Source organism: Eptesicus fuscus, chromosome 11 (genome assembly GCF_027574615.1).
Source record: "Eptesicus fuscus isolate TK198812 chromosome 11, DD_ASM_mEF_20220401, whole genome shotgun sequence".
In the NCBI taxonomy this organism is placed as follows: Eukaryota; Metazoa; Chordata; class Mammalia; order Chiroptera; family Vespertilionidae; genus Eptesicus; species Eptesicus fuscus.
Genome location: NC_072483.1, coordinates 4,618,856 through 4,635,003, shown reverse-complemented (window position 1 = coordinate 4,635,003; position 16,148 = coordinate 4,618,856). Strand labels below are relative to the sequence as shown.

Sequence of the window (16,148 nt, the reverse complement as noted above, 5' to 3'; positions counted from 1 at the left end):
CCCTTGAAGTTGAGACAGAGAGAGCATGGTGAGAATGACCCAAGACAAAGGGATCAGCTCCATCCCACATGCTGACAAAACACGATGACACAAAAGACTATGAACTAAATTGCAAATGAACTAAATTTCAGTTTTTTCCTGCTGCTTTTTATTCTGTATGAGGGAAGGAAAACTAGAGGTTAGACACCTTTATTCTTTATGTAGAAGTAATACAGAGGTTGGCAAATGTAGGCTTACAGGTTTTCATATGGAAAATAATACAATAATTAATAAATAATAGAAGAAAAAACTGTTTCACGTCCTCACAACTGTAAACCTACTTTTGCCTACCATCGAATGTAGACTGGGTATAGAATAATTCTGAAAAGGTGTTCCCCACCCACACACCCAGGCCCTGTCAGGTTGTCAGCACACTGCACTTTTGACATTACCTACTATGTGTACAGTTGTGCTGGAGGTGTGCCACTTTGTGAAATTTGAATACTGTGCAGAAATGCAGCCAGTCTTCCATCCTCCTCTCACACAGCCCTTCTCCCCCATCCAGCCCTGTGGATCTGCTCTCCCAGGTTCCTCTGGGCCCATCTGCTTCTTTCCACCCCCAGAGCACACTCCAATTGAATCCCAGCAACAACTGTCTAACTGTTCTTCGCAGTGTCAACCCTGACTCTTTTGATCCAATCACCGTTTTGCAATAGGAGAGATCAACCACATGTAAAAATTTCATTCTGCCAGTCCTGTTCAATACCCTTCAGAGAGTAGTTATTGCAGAAAATCAAACTCAAATCCTTAGCACAGCTGATATACCATGAAAGATCTAGTCTGCACTTATCACTCCATCTTCCTGTTGTGACTTCAGGGCAGCAGGCATCTGAGCTGCTTGCTAATGGCTCCCCAGTGCTTCATGGTCCACCTTGACTTTGGACCTTCTCTGTACTTTGGATTTGTGTTGTGTGGCATCTTCCCCTATGCATTCCATGGCTCCCCTCCTTCATCCCGACCATCACAAACTCACACACCTACACTCATATACACGCATTCCTTAGTTCACATACTTCTTGCCCACTCTATTTTAATTTTTCAAATTTTTTAAAAACAAAACTATTTTAAAATTTTTAGGAGATTTGTTGACAATGAACTTGCTTTCCTGCACACCAAGACTTGGCTGCACTAAGAGAGGGCATGTGTGCACTCACCACTTGGCCACATCCCCACCAGGGTCATTCACAAGGTCTTCCTGGCCCTTGCACTCATTTTATTTTTCACATGCTCCTGTATACTTTTATCTTTACTTGGCTGTATCTTGTCTAGAGTTTACACAAGGTTGAAAGTAAAACAACAACAAAAATGTAGCATTATCCTTAAAGCTACTGAAAATCATTTAATTGAGGGTCAGATTTAATCTGCAAGACGTTTGATAATCAGAACAACACCTGTGATTCTAAAAACAATCAAACACGTTTGCTATATGCCAGAAACTTTATAATGAACTCATTAAATACTCAATGTGGGGAAAAGGTATTATCTATATTATTCACATTTACATAATTGAGAAAACTTAATGTCTAAGACATTGCTTTGGCCAGAGTCAAGATGAAAACAGATTTAACATAGCATAGCCAGGAGTCAGACTGAGACCTCTTAATCTTCAAAGCCTATATACATTCACATCCTTAAAATCCTAACTTGAACTATTTGATTAGACAATTTGGTTCAGCACTGCCACTAAGTGATTTTTCCCTTCCTTCCCCTGGTGTCTTCCATGGTTTCTTCTACCAAGTAATGTACACATGTGTATTTATCCTCTTGCTTTCATATCACTCTTCCTGACAACTTACTCCGTCAGCTGGCCTCACTAGAAGCACTTTTGTATGAAACTCCTCAGTTGGCTGTTGGTATTAAGAGTGTTCATTGTGATGCTGCTTCCTTGGACTAAGTATGAATAAACTCTTCAAAACGTGACTCTCATCATTTCAGCCTCTTAGAAAACCTCCCTGTGGTATCTGGGCAAGTGCTCACTGCTTCCAGAGACGCAGCCCGATCCCGTGCCCTCCTGAGCGCAGGTACTGGGGCCTCCATTTCTCTTGTGTGCCCTCACCACATTCAACACGGTTCACCTGAAAACAGGACTTTTAATCCCCTGCCTGCGGGGAAGCAAGAGTCGCATTTTGGGATCTCTGCAACTTTCTTTATGATTTATCAAGTCAGTATAGAATTTTCCCCAGGAGTTATATGTTGGAGTAACTTTAGTTTGTTTTGGTACAGATAAAAAGATAAGCCAAAAAGAGGGGTTGGGGGGGAGTTCCATTAAAGACTAAAAAAGAAAGAAGGAAGTAAAGCCACACAAAAATGAGACTCACAGGCCAACACCTTAATGAAATGCCAACTCTCTCATTTCAGCACGTCTGGAACAATGGGATGTTAGATTTGTGGAGAATGAGACTTTTCCTTGCTGCTGCATACACATGGCGCAAGGATAAAGATGCCATTCCTCATAGGTGTGTGGTAATAGCAGATCCTCAAATTGCAAAAAAATCAGTTCCCAGCCTGTTTGTTCTCATTCTGAGGGTAAGGACAAGGAGCATACTTAGGCTGTTGTTTTCCTACCAAGGCCCCATGGCCTGTCGGCAGTTCATTCGGATCCATACCCAGATCTCCTCGCTTCGCTGTTTGCCATCGTGCCCATTCTTGGGCTTCTCGTGCCTCATTCTATAGTGACTGGCACATTAGCAGGAAACAGCCAAGCTGGTGGATGAGACCTCCGAGAGTGCTAAAGATGGAAGTCCAGGCATGCAGCAGACACTTCAGAGGCCACCTGTTACAACGTTTCTCCTACTCTGTTAAAGTAAGGTGACCAGCAAAATCGTGTGTCTGTAAATATAACTATCATGGAGATAATAGCCTGAACTGTAAACATTACTTATGGGAACCCAGCATGTCTGACTAATGTAGCAGCACTCCAGCTTGCCACATTCCAAGAGTAGGGGTGTCCAATATTATAAAATTCAACCAGTCTCTCCTGTTCAGGAAGACTCATGAGCAAGCAGTGAGACAAACAATGCAATGCTGAACCATGCTCTGTTTTGACTGAAAAATAGCTCAATGGCTAAAGGTATCTGGTCAGACACAACCGAATTAATATTTAAGCAGAGCCACACTCAATCTATCCCAGGAAAGGAGGACACACTAATGCTATCTTTTTCTGCCTAATAAGTAACAATATCCAGTGTCTCTACATTTCTAAATGATAGGGAATGTGATTCTGCATTTTAGCTGCTATAACTAAGTAGAGCATGCTTTTTGTTTTATTTTAGTTTTTGCTCTTTTTATGAACCACTCAATTATAAAAATAGAAATATTGCAATTTCAGCATTTTCAGCCTCCTGATATTACTAAATGGATGTATCACTGAACACGAAACAACAAAATTCAAACCAACAAACTAAAATGGCTTTCAACAGCATTTTTCTTCAAGTGCATTAAGACAAATTCAATAAAGCTGAGTAACACTTGAGATGGAATTTATTGGAGAGAAACATAGAAGCAGGTGCTCTCACCACAGCTGACCTTGGCTCCACCTCGAGCCAGATCTCTCCTCCAGACCTATCCACTCACAGCTCACTGTCTCTGTGATCAATTCAATCGGAGCGTCTGGGGAAAACCTGCGGTGAAGCACTGCTGCCTCCTTTTCCCTGTTGGCTTGCAGACAGTGATCACATATTCAGGACCTATGATAATTTCATAGCTACATGAAATTTTCATGAAAGCATCAAAAATTATTCCATCTTTATATGCACATTTTAGCCTGAAAAATTCATAAATACTGCCTGAAGATAAATTAAACTTTGGCATGAATATAATTTATGAAAATTGCAAACTACTTGAATTGATTTCAAAAAGAAACACATTAAATTTTGATGACTAACAGACTTCTTCAGAAAAATAAAATGTGATGTTTAAATAGAATTAAAACATATAAATTTTAAAAATATTTTAATAGTAAATTATATCATTTAAGTAGGTTATTAATTAAGTAAATGCCTTATAACCATACAATTTTAATCACTTATATCTTAGCTTCTGTCAGAAATGAAAAACATAACAGATGAAGAATGATTCCTGTTGAGAAAATAAAATATTACATATTTTGTTACTTTTCTTTCACCTTCTGTGCTTTTAGTGACTGCTTCCCTCAGAGTTAAAAATTGTACAGACCCAAATTTAAAGGAAGCTAATAAAAACACCCATTTATTGCTGATGGCATCTTGTTACTAACAAGAAGGCGATGTACTGTGATAGTTGTTTAAATAAGAAAAATGAAAGAAAATGAAATCCTGTAGAGTGGCCACATTTGGAACCTATTTATATAATTGTTCTAAGCATCTAAACTTGAAGTTTTATGGAAAAGCAGCTTCTTGGCTTTGATAATATTATAATATCCCCAACATTTACAGCTCTATTTGGTACTTTAAAGTGTTATGTGCCCTGCTCAACATTCTTATAAAAAGTCATTTCTAAATTATAGCTATAAGTCCGACCTGACCTTTCCTACCTGAACTAATGTAGCTAAAATTTCTCTCTCACTTTCCCTCATTCTCTCTCTCTCTTTCTATCTCTCTCTCCCCACCTCTCTCTCTCTCTCTCTCTCTCTCTCTCTCTCTCTGTCTCTCTCTCTCTCTCTCTCACACACACACACACACAGAAACACACACACACAACTGTGTGCTCTGAAAGTAGTGTCATTACACAACTTGCCTGCCAATTTCCACCATCCAACAACCTCCTGACATATTTTATGTACTTGGTGACTGAAATGAATGAATGAATGAATGAATGAATGAATGAGTCAGTGAATAATGTCTGAGCCTTTCCAGCCCTGTGACCAGCAGTGGCAGCCGGTTCAGATGAACCACTTGTCTAAACCCTGATTCTGAGTCTCATGGAGGGAATGAGCAGCAGAGTCATTTGCTGGAGACCAGGACTGCTTTTCTGTGCAAGAGTAAGGCAGCCACCCAAGGATGTGATTTCAGGAGGATCAAAGAAGCCCCTTGTTTAAAAACTAACAGTTTCTTCCCCATGTCACTAATAATGGAAATCCATTTCAAAGAGTCAGTATATTTTATTACAGTTAGTGATAATTCTTAGGAATTAGGTATCAGCTGAAAGGGGGAGTTTGGCCCACTGATTTGGAGCCAGTGCCACTAAGGGGTAAGTAGCTGATCTATTCTTTTTCTAAAGGCATAATAGAATGATAAATGAAAAATAATAGGGGCCCCTGGATAGCTGAAGGTCATATCTGCTAAGAGAAAAGGTACAAAAAGAGTCTGAGATCACCTTAAAATTTGCTATGGGGTGGCATAATCTTTTATTGCTGTGGCTAATGAAGCAAGCAAGAAAGAATTTGTATAATAAAATTTACCATTATAAATGTTTTATGACACATTTTAATCATTTCTCAGGTCCAAATAAAAGCAGTTTCCTTTGGGCCTGGTCACAGAGCAGTTTTGTAGGGTTTTTAGCATGAAGGGTGCCTTAAGATGTCCCCTACCTACAAACAGCTGGCTGTTCAGCTGCAGTCGGAAGTGGCCCTCCTCCGAAGTCTCCCTGCTCATCCTCGGGAGGCTGTCCACCTGCAGCGAGGTCACCTTGAGGTTCCTCTCGGCCCGAACGTAATGCCATTGGTTGTCATTCAGAGGAGAAGGAGACTGGACTACGAGCTCTATGGGGCCGTTCCCAACATCAATTGCAAAAGTGATCTCAGAAGGAGCTGAAACCAGAAAGGGAAACAGGTAGAAATGAAGGGAGTTGTCAGTGTGTTTAGGGTACAATAATGTCATGAATGAATGGCATACAGGGTCGTATGTCAATAGCCAGGTAAAGAGGACTTTATTGAAACCCTGCACTATTAAAATTACAATTAGTAGTAATATCTACCAAGCACTAAGCATCAAGCTCTCATTTTGGCACACTTGGTCCTGATTGTGAGAATTCAGGTAATAGCATAGGGACCTGTGACACCAATGTTAATCTGATAAATATGCATTTGTGCCAAGGTTCTGGGTTTCCTGTGTCTATTCTGGTTCCAACTGTGTTCTCCAAGAAATCCATCAATACTGGGTTAGCTAGGCAGCTCTGCTCCTGCAAGGAGAAGACACCCCCACCTGATATATCTAGTGTTCTTCCCATGTTATGTTATAAATACATGTGATATGAGCATTCACCCTATTGCTAGGATTAAAGAGAGAGAGAGAGAGACTCAGAAAGTTGAAGTATCTTCTCCAAGAAGACATAGTTGCAAGTGCTGGTGCTTGGAGTGAAACACAAGCCCCCCGGGCCCCACTCTGGGGCCCTTCCCTGACTCTGCCCTTATGTATCAATCTGCATTCAAGTCAGGGTATGAAGATGATGGTGGTTCTGGGGTGGCAGCAATGGTCATGAAGAGAAAGACAAAAGGAGAAGTATCCACAGCATAGTTGGAACAGTGAGCTCTGCCAGGCTCTGTACTACACACTGACCATAGCTTCTATCATTTCATCCTCAAAACAACCCTTTAAGAAAGGCATCATTTTTCTTTCCTTTTTATGGGTTAAAAAAAAAAAAGTGTGAATAATTTTCTCTAAGTTTCCCAAATAGCAAGTAGAATCTGACTCCAAAAGTAAAATCAATCACTATATTTTTCTCAATTGAGTGTATGCTATTATATTTTCTACTAGTGCTCTGGTGCACGAATTCATGCACATTGAAAGGAAATTAATTAGAAGGTGGCCGGCTGGGTGGGACTGGGCAAGATGGGCTGGACACGCCCTGGAGCCAACCTCCCATGGTCCCTCCCCACCAGCTGCACCTGGGGTGGTGCTGCGGCTCAAAGGGCATCTGAGCAGAGTCCCTCTGGCAGGTGAGGTCCCTCAGCCTGGACTGTGCGTATCGGGCCAAAACCAGCTCTCTGACATCCCCCAAGGGGTCTCGGATTGTGAGAGGGCAGTACTTGGGTGATACACCCCGGAATCGGGCTCTCTCCTCTCTGGTTCCAGGATGCATCACCCAAGAATTGCCACTGCCAAGTCACCGCAGCTCAGCAGCTCCTGCATTGAGCATCTGTCCCCTGGTGGTCAATGCGCATCATAGCTACTGGTCGGACAGTCGGATGGTCGCTTAGCCTTTTATATATATAGATTATTACATAAAAGTTTCTGAATCTGAAGGAAGTGGAGAGGTAAATAATACACTGAGGCTGAGGAGAAGACAGCCCCTTGCAGTAGCTAGAATCATCCCTTCTTTCCCAGCACCCTGAGATGGCCCCTCTCCTTTACCCCTAAAACAGAACATGGGTATTTATTTCACAAAGTCATCAACTGCAAGACCTGAATTATCAAAGGTCAAATAATACCCTGGAACTCTCCCTCCTTAGATTTAAACCCTAACAGAAAGCCAGTCCTGGTGTAAGAAACCCCAATCTGCAAAATTTTATGTAACTGAGAACTTGAATTGTTTTGCATTCTGGCAAATGTGAGCCCTGACGTAGAGGGAAGTAATAAGTTAAAGGCCTTAAAGTCAAATTTGAGTGTAGACTCTGGAGCCACCATGACCTGAGGCGTTTTCTATCTTGTGCAGGCTCTGTGTTCTCATTTGTAAAATAGGAATAAAAACAGTACCTAATTGTTAAGTTGTTTATAACTTAATTCTCATGGATTTTACATTTTCATCAAATGTGATATTACTTGCATTTAAAACAACCCCAAAAGTCAAAATACAGCACCAGAAAGTACAAATTGGACATTGCAACTTAATTAACACCAAATCATCGCTCATTACCGTGTGATGATAAGCCATGACATTAGCTGCTGCTGGAATGAATCGAGTGGCCTTAGGGCCTAATTTTTATTAAATTTATGTTGTGGTTATTATATTCACATTATGAAATGGTTGGCACTCAACTCCACGTTTTCAGTTCCAGGCCGTTAGGTACCAGGGATCTTATTTCACACTAAAGACAGGGGTTTCCTCCCATTGATAGTCTCAGTTGTTGGAGTGAAAGGAGGTCAAAACTGCCAATAAAAGAATCCCTTCCCTTGTATGCCTCATGTGCATTTGCAGAAGGAACACTCAGCCATGGGTGATTTGCAAGAGAAGCACACAAGCACAGCCGCTACCCCTTCTGGCCAGGGCTCTTTGCCTTTTTTCTGGAGCTCTTAAATACCGGGTTTCTGTGGATAAGACATTACTTGTGCTTTCAAGGGAATATGATGAGGTCACATTATTGCAATATGGTCAATTGCCTCAATCAAGCTACAGAACACATCCATTTAGACACAGATAAATGAGCCTCCTAATGGCATGCGTGAGTCTCCATGGTTATGGGTACAATATAGGCAAGACCCTGCGAGCAGTCCACCTACACATGAGAAATCAAGGGGTACCCTGAGTGCAGCAAATCGGAAAACTAGTGCATGCAGCTGAAAGTAGATGTTTTCATCATTGCCATGCACCAGTGATTCTAAACGTCAATGATAACGCAGTTCTCTAAGTTATATCCAATGCTAATGTTAGTATTATTTTTTAATCATATGCAAGTAAGCCTCTAAGAGCACTTTTTATTACTTACTATTTAAAAATATTATGTGCAAGAGGGAAATTAATACAGAGAACTCCAGATCCACTGGTGACTCCTGAACACGCAGACTCACATACAGAGGGTGAAGCAAAAGTAGGTTTACAGTTGTCCGTATGAAAAATAATACAATAGTTAATAAATAATAATATAAGAATAGACTGTTTCACTTCTCACAACTGTAAACCTTCTTTTGTTACACCCTGTGTGTATTTATTTTTAAGGGTAAGAACTCAAGTTCTGAGTTTTTCACTTTTATAATTACTGTGCTATTATGTTTAACTAAAATCTGTTGAAACACATATGTAGTATCGCAGAGGTTGCAGACACAAACTGCACACAAAGAGAGCTCAAGCAGTTCCAAATCCTCAGCAACTCTGTTAGATTTTTACCGAATAAAATAGCAGTCTACGATGAAGTTTGTGATAAAAATATTTTAGTGGATTATTTTTTTTTATTGCAGAGATATTTGAAGTTATTAGATTTAATTCTGAAAAATTTACATGGAAAGTATTGCAATTTTTAAAATTTATTATAAAATGGAATTTTTATAAATCTGTACCAACCTTATCCTTATGTCTAAAATGGTTCTTGACATTTATACTTTTATTACCCATGTGAAAAACAATTAATTAAAAATTTATAAAAAGTACCTTTTGATAAATTTCAGAGAAAATAGGTAGATAAACCCGATTATAGTTTTTTAAATAATTTTTATGAAGTCATTAATAAATTTGTAGAGTTAAGGTCTAAGGAACGGAAATTTTAATGTTATTATTGTTACTAGACAAACTAATAAGTAGGTATAATTTTTCCCTCTTTATAAAAAGTAATTAATGTAAGTGGAAAGTATTTATCTACTATATTGCCTTTTTTTTTTTTGTACTGGATTATTTTTATTTACAAGATTACATATTAAATTTCCATAATAGGACATCTTACCATCTGAATTTCTATTGTTTTTTATTTAACTTTATGATTATTTCCAAATATAACTTGTATATAGGAGATAGGATGTTAAAAATGACTCATCGTGTCATCAAATGCACTGATATACCCAAGTTCATGGTGCAATGGGAGAGGAACAGTGGGGATTCTCACGGGGTAGTGACACACTGCTAGTGGTGGGACATAAGTGAGGAAATTACTTTCAGAGCAAAAGTACAGAAAAAGTGGAGCCCAGGTAAGAATAGAATGCAGAAAAATAACACTTTAGCTTTCCATGGAAATTGTAATGAACACATCTGTGGCTTGGAAGCTTATGTAAGTCTTACGTAAGAAATACCCACGGATCAGATTAAGAACATTGCCATAGGTAGCCATGGACATTTGGGTAATGCAGTAACTTGGTGAGAGAATGACTGATTAAATACTGATATGTAATAATAATGCAAAAAGCCTTAGAAGGAACCAGACATTGCCATTGCTAATTTTACAGATGACCTGTAAGATTAATTTTGTGGTACAAGCAGGCACTCAGTGGCAAAGGTAAGACTGAAATTTCTCCTGCTGACCAATTACATTAGTAATTCATAAAGGAGGGACTTACAGCTTATTTCAAGGCGGATGAAGTCTGTAATGCCAAGGTTTTCTAGGAAAACTCCGGAGAGAGCCGTGGTTTTAAAATAGAAGGAAATGTCAGCACTGAATTCCGCATGGAAGGTGGGAAAGTGGAGGTAGGAGGCTTCTGTGTTAAAGGAGACTGCATTCCAGAAGTGTCCTGCAAGTAAGAAAATCCTTGAGCATGGTTGACTGTTCTGAAATGGGGTACAGAGAGCTGGGCATGTGGATGATAACCCTCAAGCCTGGGGAACTGCAGGGAGAGGGGAAGGGGGAAATTTTGAACATCCTGTGCTTATGTAGTGCAGAAAGAAAGCTTTTTCATTAGTACTCACGGTCACCATAGCAACGCAAGGGACCAATTCTCCAAGCAGCTTCTGAATTTGATCTGTTGGTATCAGTGATAACTATCTGAGTGACAGGCAAGTGGTCTTTGTAGGAAAGAAACCCAGTATCATTTGTCCTGCAAAACATAAATGTAAAACAAAAGAGGAGAAAATGTGGATAACCTAGGGACTCTTTCCCAAGACTCCTCTTTTTAAAAGTGATTTGGGTACTTGCAACAGGATGGGGCAGGGAGGAGGGTAACAGAGGGCCTTTCATCTCCTAAATGTGTGCGAGAGGCTAGAATGCCAATTGCAAAACCCATGGCCAGCTTCCCCAAACAGCAGATTTACATTTTCCCTAAGTCCTTCCAGAGCTTGCTTCCCCTTGTTGTGGCTGAGAGCACACACCTGCCAGTGCAGTGCTGAGATATCATGAAATGTCACCTCTCTCCATAAAGAGACTGGCTGTCTCAGGAGCTCACTTGAAATGGGAATCACAAATCCCACATGAATCACCCCAAGGACTTGTTTCAGCCACCTGCCAACAGTTTCAAACAGCTTAGGAGGCTTCTGTCACCTTTTAACTCTAGGTACAGGCAAGTCTTTACAGTTACTCTTCATTTTGTTGCTCTTCATTTTGCTCCATGTTTTAAAGATCTTGGTTGTTAGAGACTCTGGCTTTATCTTTGTTAACTATGCAAGTAGGAAACTACTAGTCACCCTGTGACAAAAAATAATTTTAAAATAATAGGGTTAAGCTATTGATTTTTTTCCTCTTTGTAAGTTGTGTTTCTGGACTACTGATAAGAACATACCATTTAACTGAAAATAAAAACAAAATGTAGGTAAGAAACTGATATTGGATTAATAAATATTTTGAACCAGCAATTTACTAAGGAATAAGTTTATTTTTCCCACACAACATCCCTATGGCAGTTGGTGCAATTTTTCCTGTTTAGCAATGAGAAAACTAAGGCTCAGACATATTAGGAAACTTGTCTAAGGTCACATGACAGTAGGGGCAGGGGCGTAGTCATATACTTGGTATATATCCCAAGTATAATTTGACAAGTATGTCATAAATATATGTTAATCTGAGCGGAACTGAATCATATGAGGCCATCTAAGAACCACACACATGTGGGTGGACATCCCACTAACAGCCTCAGTTAAATGCAGGGTTGGTCCTCTTGCTGGTAATAGGAACTCGAAGGCAGAGTGACCTGCTCCAATATTCAGGCTGAAGCATCTGATGCAGCCAGTTGCTAACAAGAGCATGAAGGCACAGATTCATATTGGTTCTTTCTCCGTATCCACAAAGAAGTCACAAAACACTCAAAACCAAGAGTATATTTCATTGTCATTTGCAGCTCTGAGTTTAGATCAACAAACTAATATTCCAGATTAATAATTTGGGAAACGTGGCAAGGACCAAGTAGTGTGACAAGTGATTTTGAGGATAGAGCTTTAGAAGCAGACAGATTTGTTCTGGAGTCTCAGGCCCTACCTGAGATTATAGCTGTGTTAGCTTTGGCAAACCACTTTATTTCTGAGATTCCCCAGTATCCTCAGCTTTAAAATGGAGATATATTCCATATCACAGGGCATAGAGAGGATTAAATGAGATTATATAGTCACTTAGCATGGTGTCTGATCTATGGGAAATGCTGAACAATGGGAGTACTAACACTAATTTTCATCTGAACTAAGACTTCTGTTTCTATTTGAAAGTACATCTCTGAATGCTACTTGGACACAGGATAAATTTTGAGTCTTACATTCTGATATCTTTTCAGGAAGAGATTTCAAAGCAAATTGCAAGTAGTCAAAGTAGATAGACCAAACTCACATCCTCTCTCAAATTATTCTGTATTTCTATAGGATTTGTTTCTCTCCATTTTAGTTTCAAGGTGAAATAGTAAATTAATTAAACCTAACCACTGCCTCCCTTACACCCTGTCCTCTTGTCTACATCCATTTGATGTCCTTGTGTCAAAATATTGGGATATGCAAATAGCACTCTAAGAATAAAAATATTTTCCAAAATAAAAGAGAAAAGGCACCCATATTAGGTTTGATGATGCAATGCACATTACCAAAAACAATTTTGATCATAAAACTAAAATAAATATATAAGTAAATGTAACTGCTCTCCAAAGTTGTTTAATGAGATAGAAACAGATCCAAAGTCAAATGCCTACAGGGACCAGACAAGGAATAAAATGACTTTGTGTTAGATGCTAAATGAAAAGAGAGAGAAAAAGAGAGACAAGAAGACTGGTAGAAAGTAGGTGTTCTGTCTAAAGGAGGCAGTGACATCCAGTAGTAAAGAAGTAATTATGTTATTTATGAATATAAAGCCAGTGGCTAGCCTGGAATATTAATGCAAACATTCTCAATTTTTAAATCTTGGAAATTAATTTAAAATTTTAAAATCCACATGAGAAATATGTTCAGCTGCCAGGCAACCTAAGGATCAAAGGACTTTTAATATTTATTCCTACTCTTAGGGTCAACTTGAGAATAAGATAGGATTTAATTCATAAGTGACACATGATTCACACCTTTGAAAGCATCAATAGGTAGACTATCTGGAGGGTGGTGGTGGTAGTGGATTTTAATCACAAGAAAATGATACCAATTATGGTGGTGCCTATTGATAGTCAGGGAGTCTATAGCTGTAGATTCGACTTTCTACACATTAACTGGTGTTTTGAACCAGTTTTATTTGAACAAACACTTTAGAGACTTTGTCTTTGTTTGGAATATAGGAGGCTCTCCCTAAGGGGACAGGGTACTTACATACTTTGTAAGTACAGAAGTGGCTGTGTTGTAATGGAAAAGCATTGTCATTTGACTCAGACTGGCATGGCATGGGCTGAATCAATGTTCCTCAACACACTCCTTGTATGATGTCAACTAACACACTAACTATTACATAGTAGGGACTCAAATAGTTATTGAAATTCCCAGTAAAGTTTGAAATTAAAATGTGAAATAAAATATTTAAAGGAAAATAAGAAAAGAAGTCCCTTGTTGCTGAAAGATAAAGGACCAGGCCAGCTACAGATTCCAGCTTATGAAGGCCTTAAGGGCACAAGGAATGTGGGTCTCAAGAAACACATGTGGAGTAAAGAAGATGGCGACCGGCAGGAAGGTAAGGAGAGAGAGAGTGTGAGTGAGGAACCCATAGAGGAGAGTGTTGACGTGTGTGGTGTGTGTGTGTATGAGTTAGGGTCAGTTAGATTCTGCAGGTCTTCCAAGGGGCTGCCTAACCGGGCAGTCCTAGACGGCGGAGCCCCGCGCACAACGCGGACACATCTCCGCGGCTGTTGCGGACGCGGAGACCACGCCATCTTGAGAAACAGAGCTGCCTGAGACTCGGATCCTGGCTTCTGACACAAACCAGGACCCTGCAGCCACTGGGGACAGAGAACTGCTATCACAGCTTCAGACCAACAAACAACAAGAATCCAGACGTCCCGGCAGAATTCCATGAGTCAAAGAGCCTATCCCCCTTCCCGCAGGCGCGCAGACAGCACCATTTTAACTGATAGACCCGCCCCTCGCCCAAGCCACAGAGCTTTGCGCAGGGACTCGCTCCCCCTCAGGGAATTTGGCGCACGCACGGGACAGAAGCAGCTCCCTGTTGGGAAAATCTTTCAGTGAGCACAGAGGGCTCCCCTTCGGAGAATTTGGGGGAATTTGGCTTGCGGGTCACAGCTCCCCCTTCGGGGAATCTTAGTGCTTGCACAGAGGGGCTTCCCCTTTGGGGAATTTGGCGCGCAGGACGGACTCCGCCCCCCTTCCGGGACTCCGGTAGAGTGCACGGAGCCAGCTCACCTTCAGGAAATTAAGAGTGTGCGCCCTAGCCAGTTTGGCTCAGTAGAGAGAGCACACACAGGACGCAGCTCCACTTCAGGGAATTTGGCACGCCGGACACAGCTGCCTGGGATCCCTGACTCACAGCACATTCACACTAAGAGCCAGCGACCCCAATTGTTGGTGCATGCACACACAGGGACCCTGATTATCAACGAGAAACCGCACAAGGCAACAGAGACTCTGACACTCGAGTCTTGGTGCAGAAACAGGGAAACTCTGACTCCTGACACATGCTAAGGATCTCATTTTCGGCACATACCAACAGTGTGGTGCAGACAGGGCCCCTGATTCTAAGTGTGCACACGAGACCACACGGAACACTGGGGACACTGACCCTGGGCAAGTCTGGTTCCCACCAACCAAAGGCAGCCACACGTCCTAGTGTCAGAGCACTTCAGTGAAACTCGGGTGGAGCAAAGTCCCCACAACACAAGACCCAGGTCCACGCAAACAGAAGCTTGAGCTTTCTGGTGATAGCCAGAATGGGGAAACGAAATAACTCACAGAGGAAAGAAAATGTGGAGTCGCCAAGAAAGGAAATCAGTGAAACTGAAGCTTGCGACATGACCGAAAAGGAGTTTAGAGTAATGGTCATGGAATTTACACATCGGATGGATGAGAAAATAAACAACTTATGCAAGAATCAGGAAGAAATGAAAAGTGATATAGCTACAATCAAAAACACCATGGAAAGTTTCAACAGTAGACTACAAGAAGCAGAGGACCGAATTAGTGAGTTAGAAGATCAGGTACAGAAACAAGCTCAATTTGAACAGCAATTGGAGAAAAGAATTAAAAAGCAGGAGGAAAGCCTAAGGGAGCTTCGGGACAACATGAAACGAAGTAACATACGTGTAATAGGGCTGCCAGAAGGACAAGAAGAGCAGCAGGGATTAGAAAATCTGTTTGAAGAAATAATGACAGAAAACTTCCCGGATATGGGAAAGATAAAAGTTACACAAGTACAGAGAGTCCCAAGCAGGATCAACCCCAAAAGACCCACACCAAGACATGTCATAATTTCAATGGCAAATATAAATGATAAAGAGAGAATATTAAAGGCAGCAAGAGAGAGACAGAAAGTTACCTACAAAGGAACACCCATCAGATTGTCAAATGATTACTCAACAGAAACACAACAAGCTAGAAGTGAATGGAAGGAGGTATACAAAGTGTTGCAAAGCAAAGGACTGAATCCAAGAATACTATATCCAACAAGACTATCAATCAAAATTGAAGGGGAAATCAGGATATTTGCAGACAAAAAAAGGCTCAAGGAGTTTATCACCACCAAACCAGCAATGCAAGAATTGCTAAAGGGAATACTGTAAAAAGAAGAAATAAACAGGTAAGAAGGAATACAGACACAAAAATAGATATGACTACAAACAAATACCTTTCAGTAATAACTTTAAATGTAAACGGACTAAATGCTCCAATCAAAAGATATAGAGTAGCTGAATGGATAAAAAACACGACCCATATATATGCTGTCTACAAGAGACCCACCTCAGAACAAGAGACTCACACAGATTGAAAGTGAAGGGATGGAAAAATATCTTTCAGGCAAATGGAAATGAAAAAAAAGCTGGGGTAGCAATACTTATATCTGACAAAATAGACCTCAAAGTAAATGCCATAACAAGAGATAAAGAAGGCCACTTCATAATACTAAAGGGAGAAATCCAACAAGAAGAAATAATTCTGGTAAACATATATGCTCCCAATATAGGAGCACCCAAATACATAAAAAAAACTCCTGGAGGATTTCA

The 16,148-nt window shown here is 40.4% G+C and overlaps 1 protein-coding gene across 2 annotated transcripts in view; it reads right to left on the bottom strand.

The window, feature by feature from the left end:
- Window positions 1-16,148, bottom strand: part of CNTNAP5 (contactin associated protein family member 5) — an 864,792-nt gene that overhangs the window by 146,840 nt on the left and 701,804 nt on the right. For both annotated transcript variants that reach the window (XM_028133206.2, XM_054723360.1), the window contains exons 15-17: window positions 10,501-10,628; window positions 10,155-10,325; window positions 5,546-5,764 (exon numbers count right to left, since the gene is read on the bottom strand). In XM_028133206.2, the coding sequence (XP_027989007.2) occupies window positions 5,546-5,764; window positions 10,155-10,325; window positions 10,501-10,628 (518 nt within the window). The remainder of the gene's footprint in view (window positions 1-5,545; window positions 5,765-10,154; window positions 10,326-10,500; window positions 10,629-16,148) is intronic.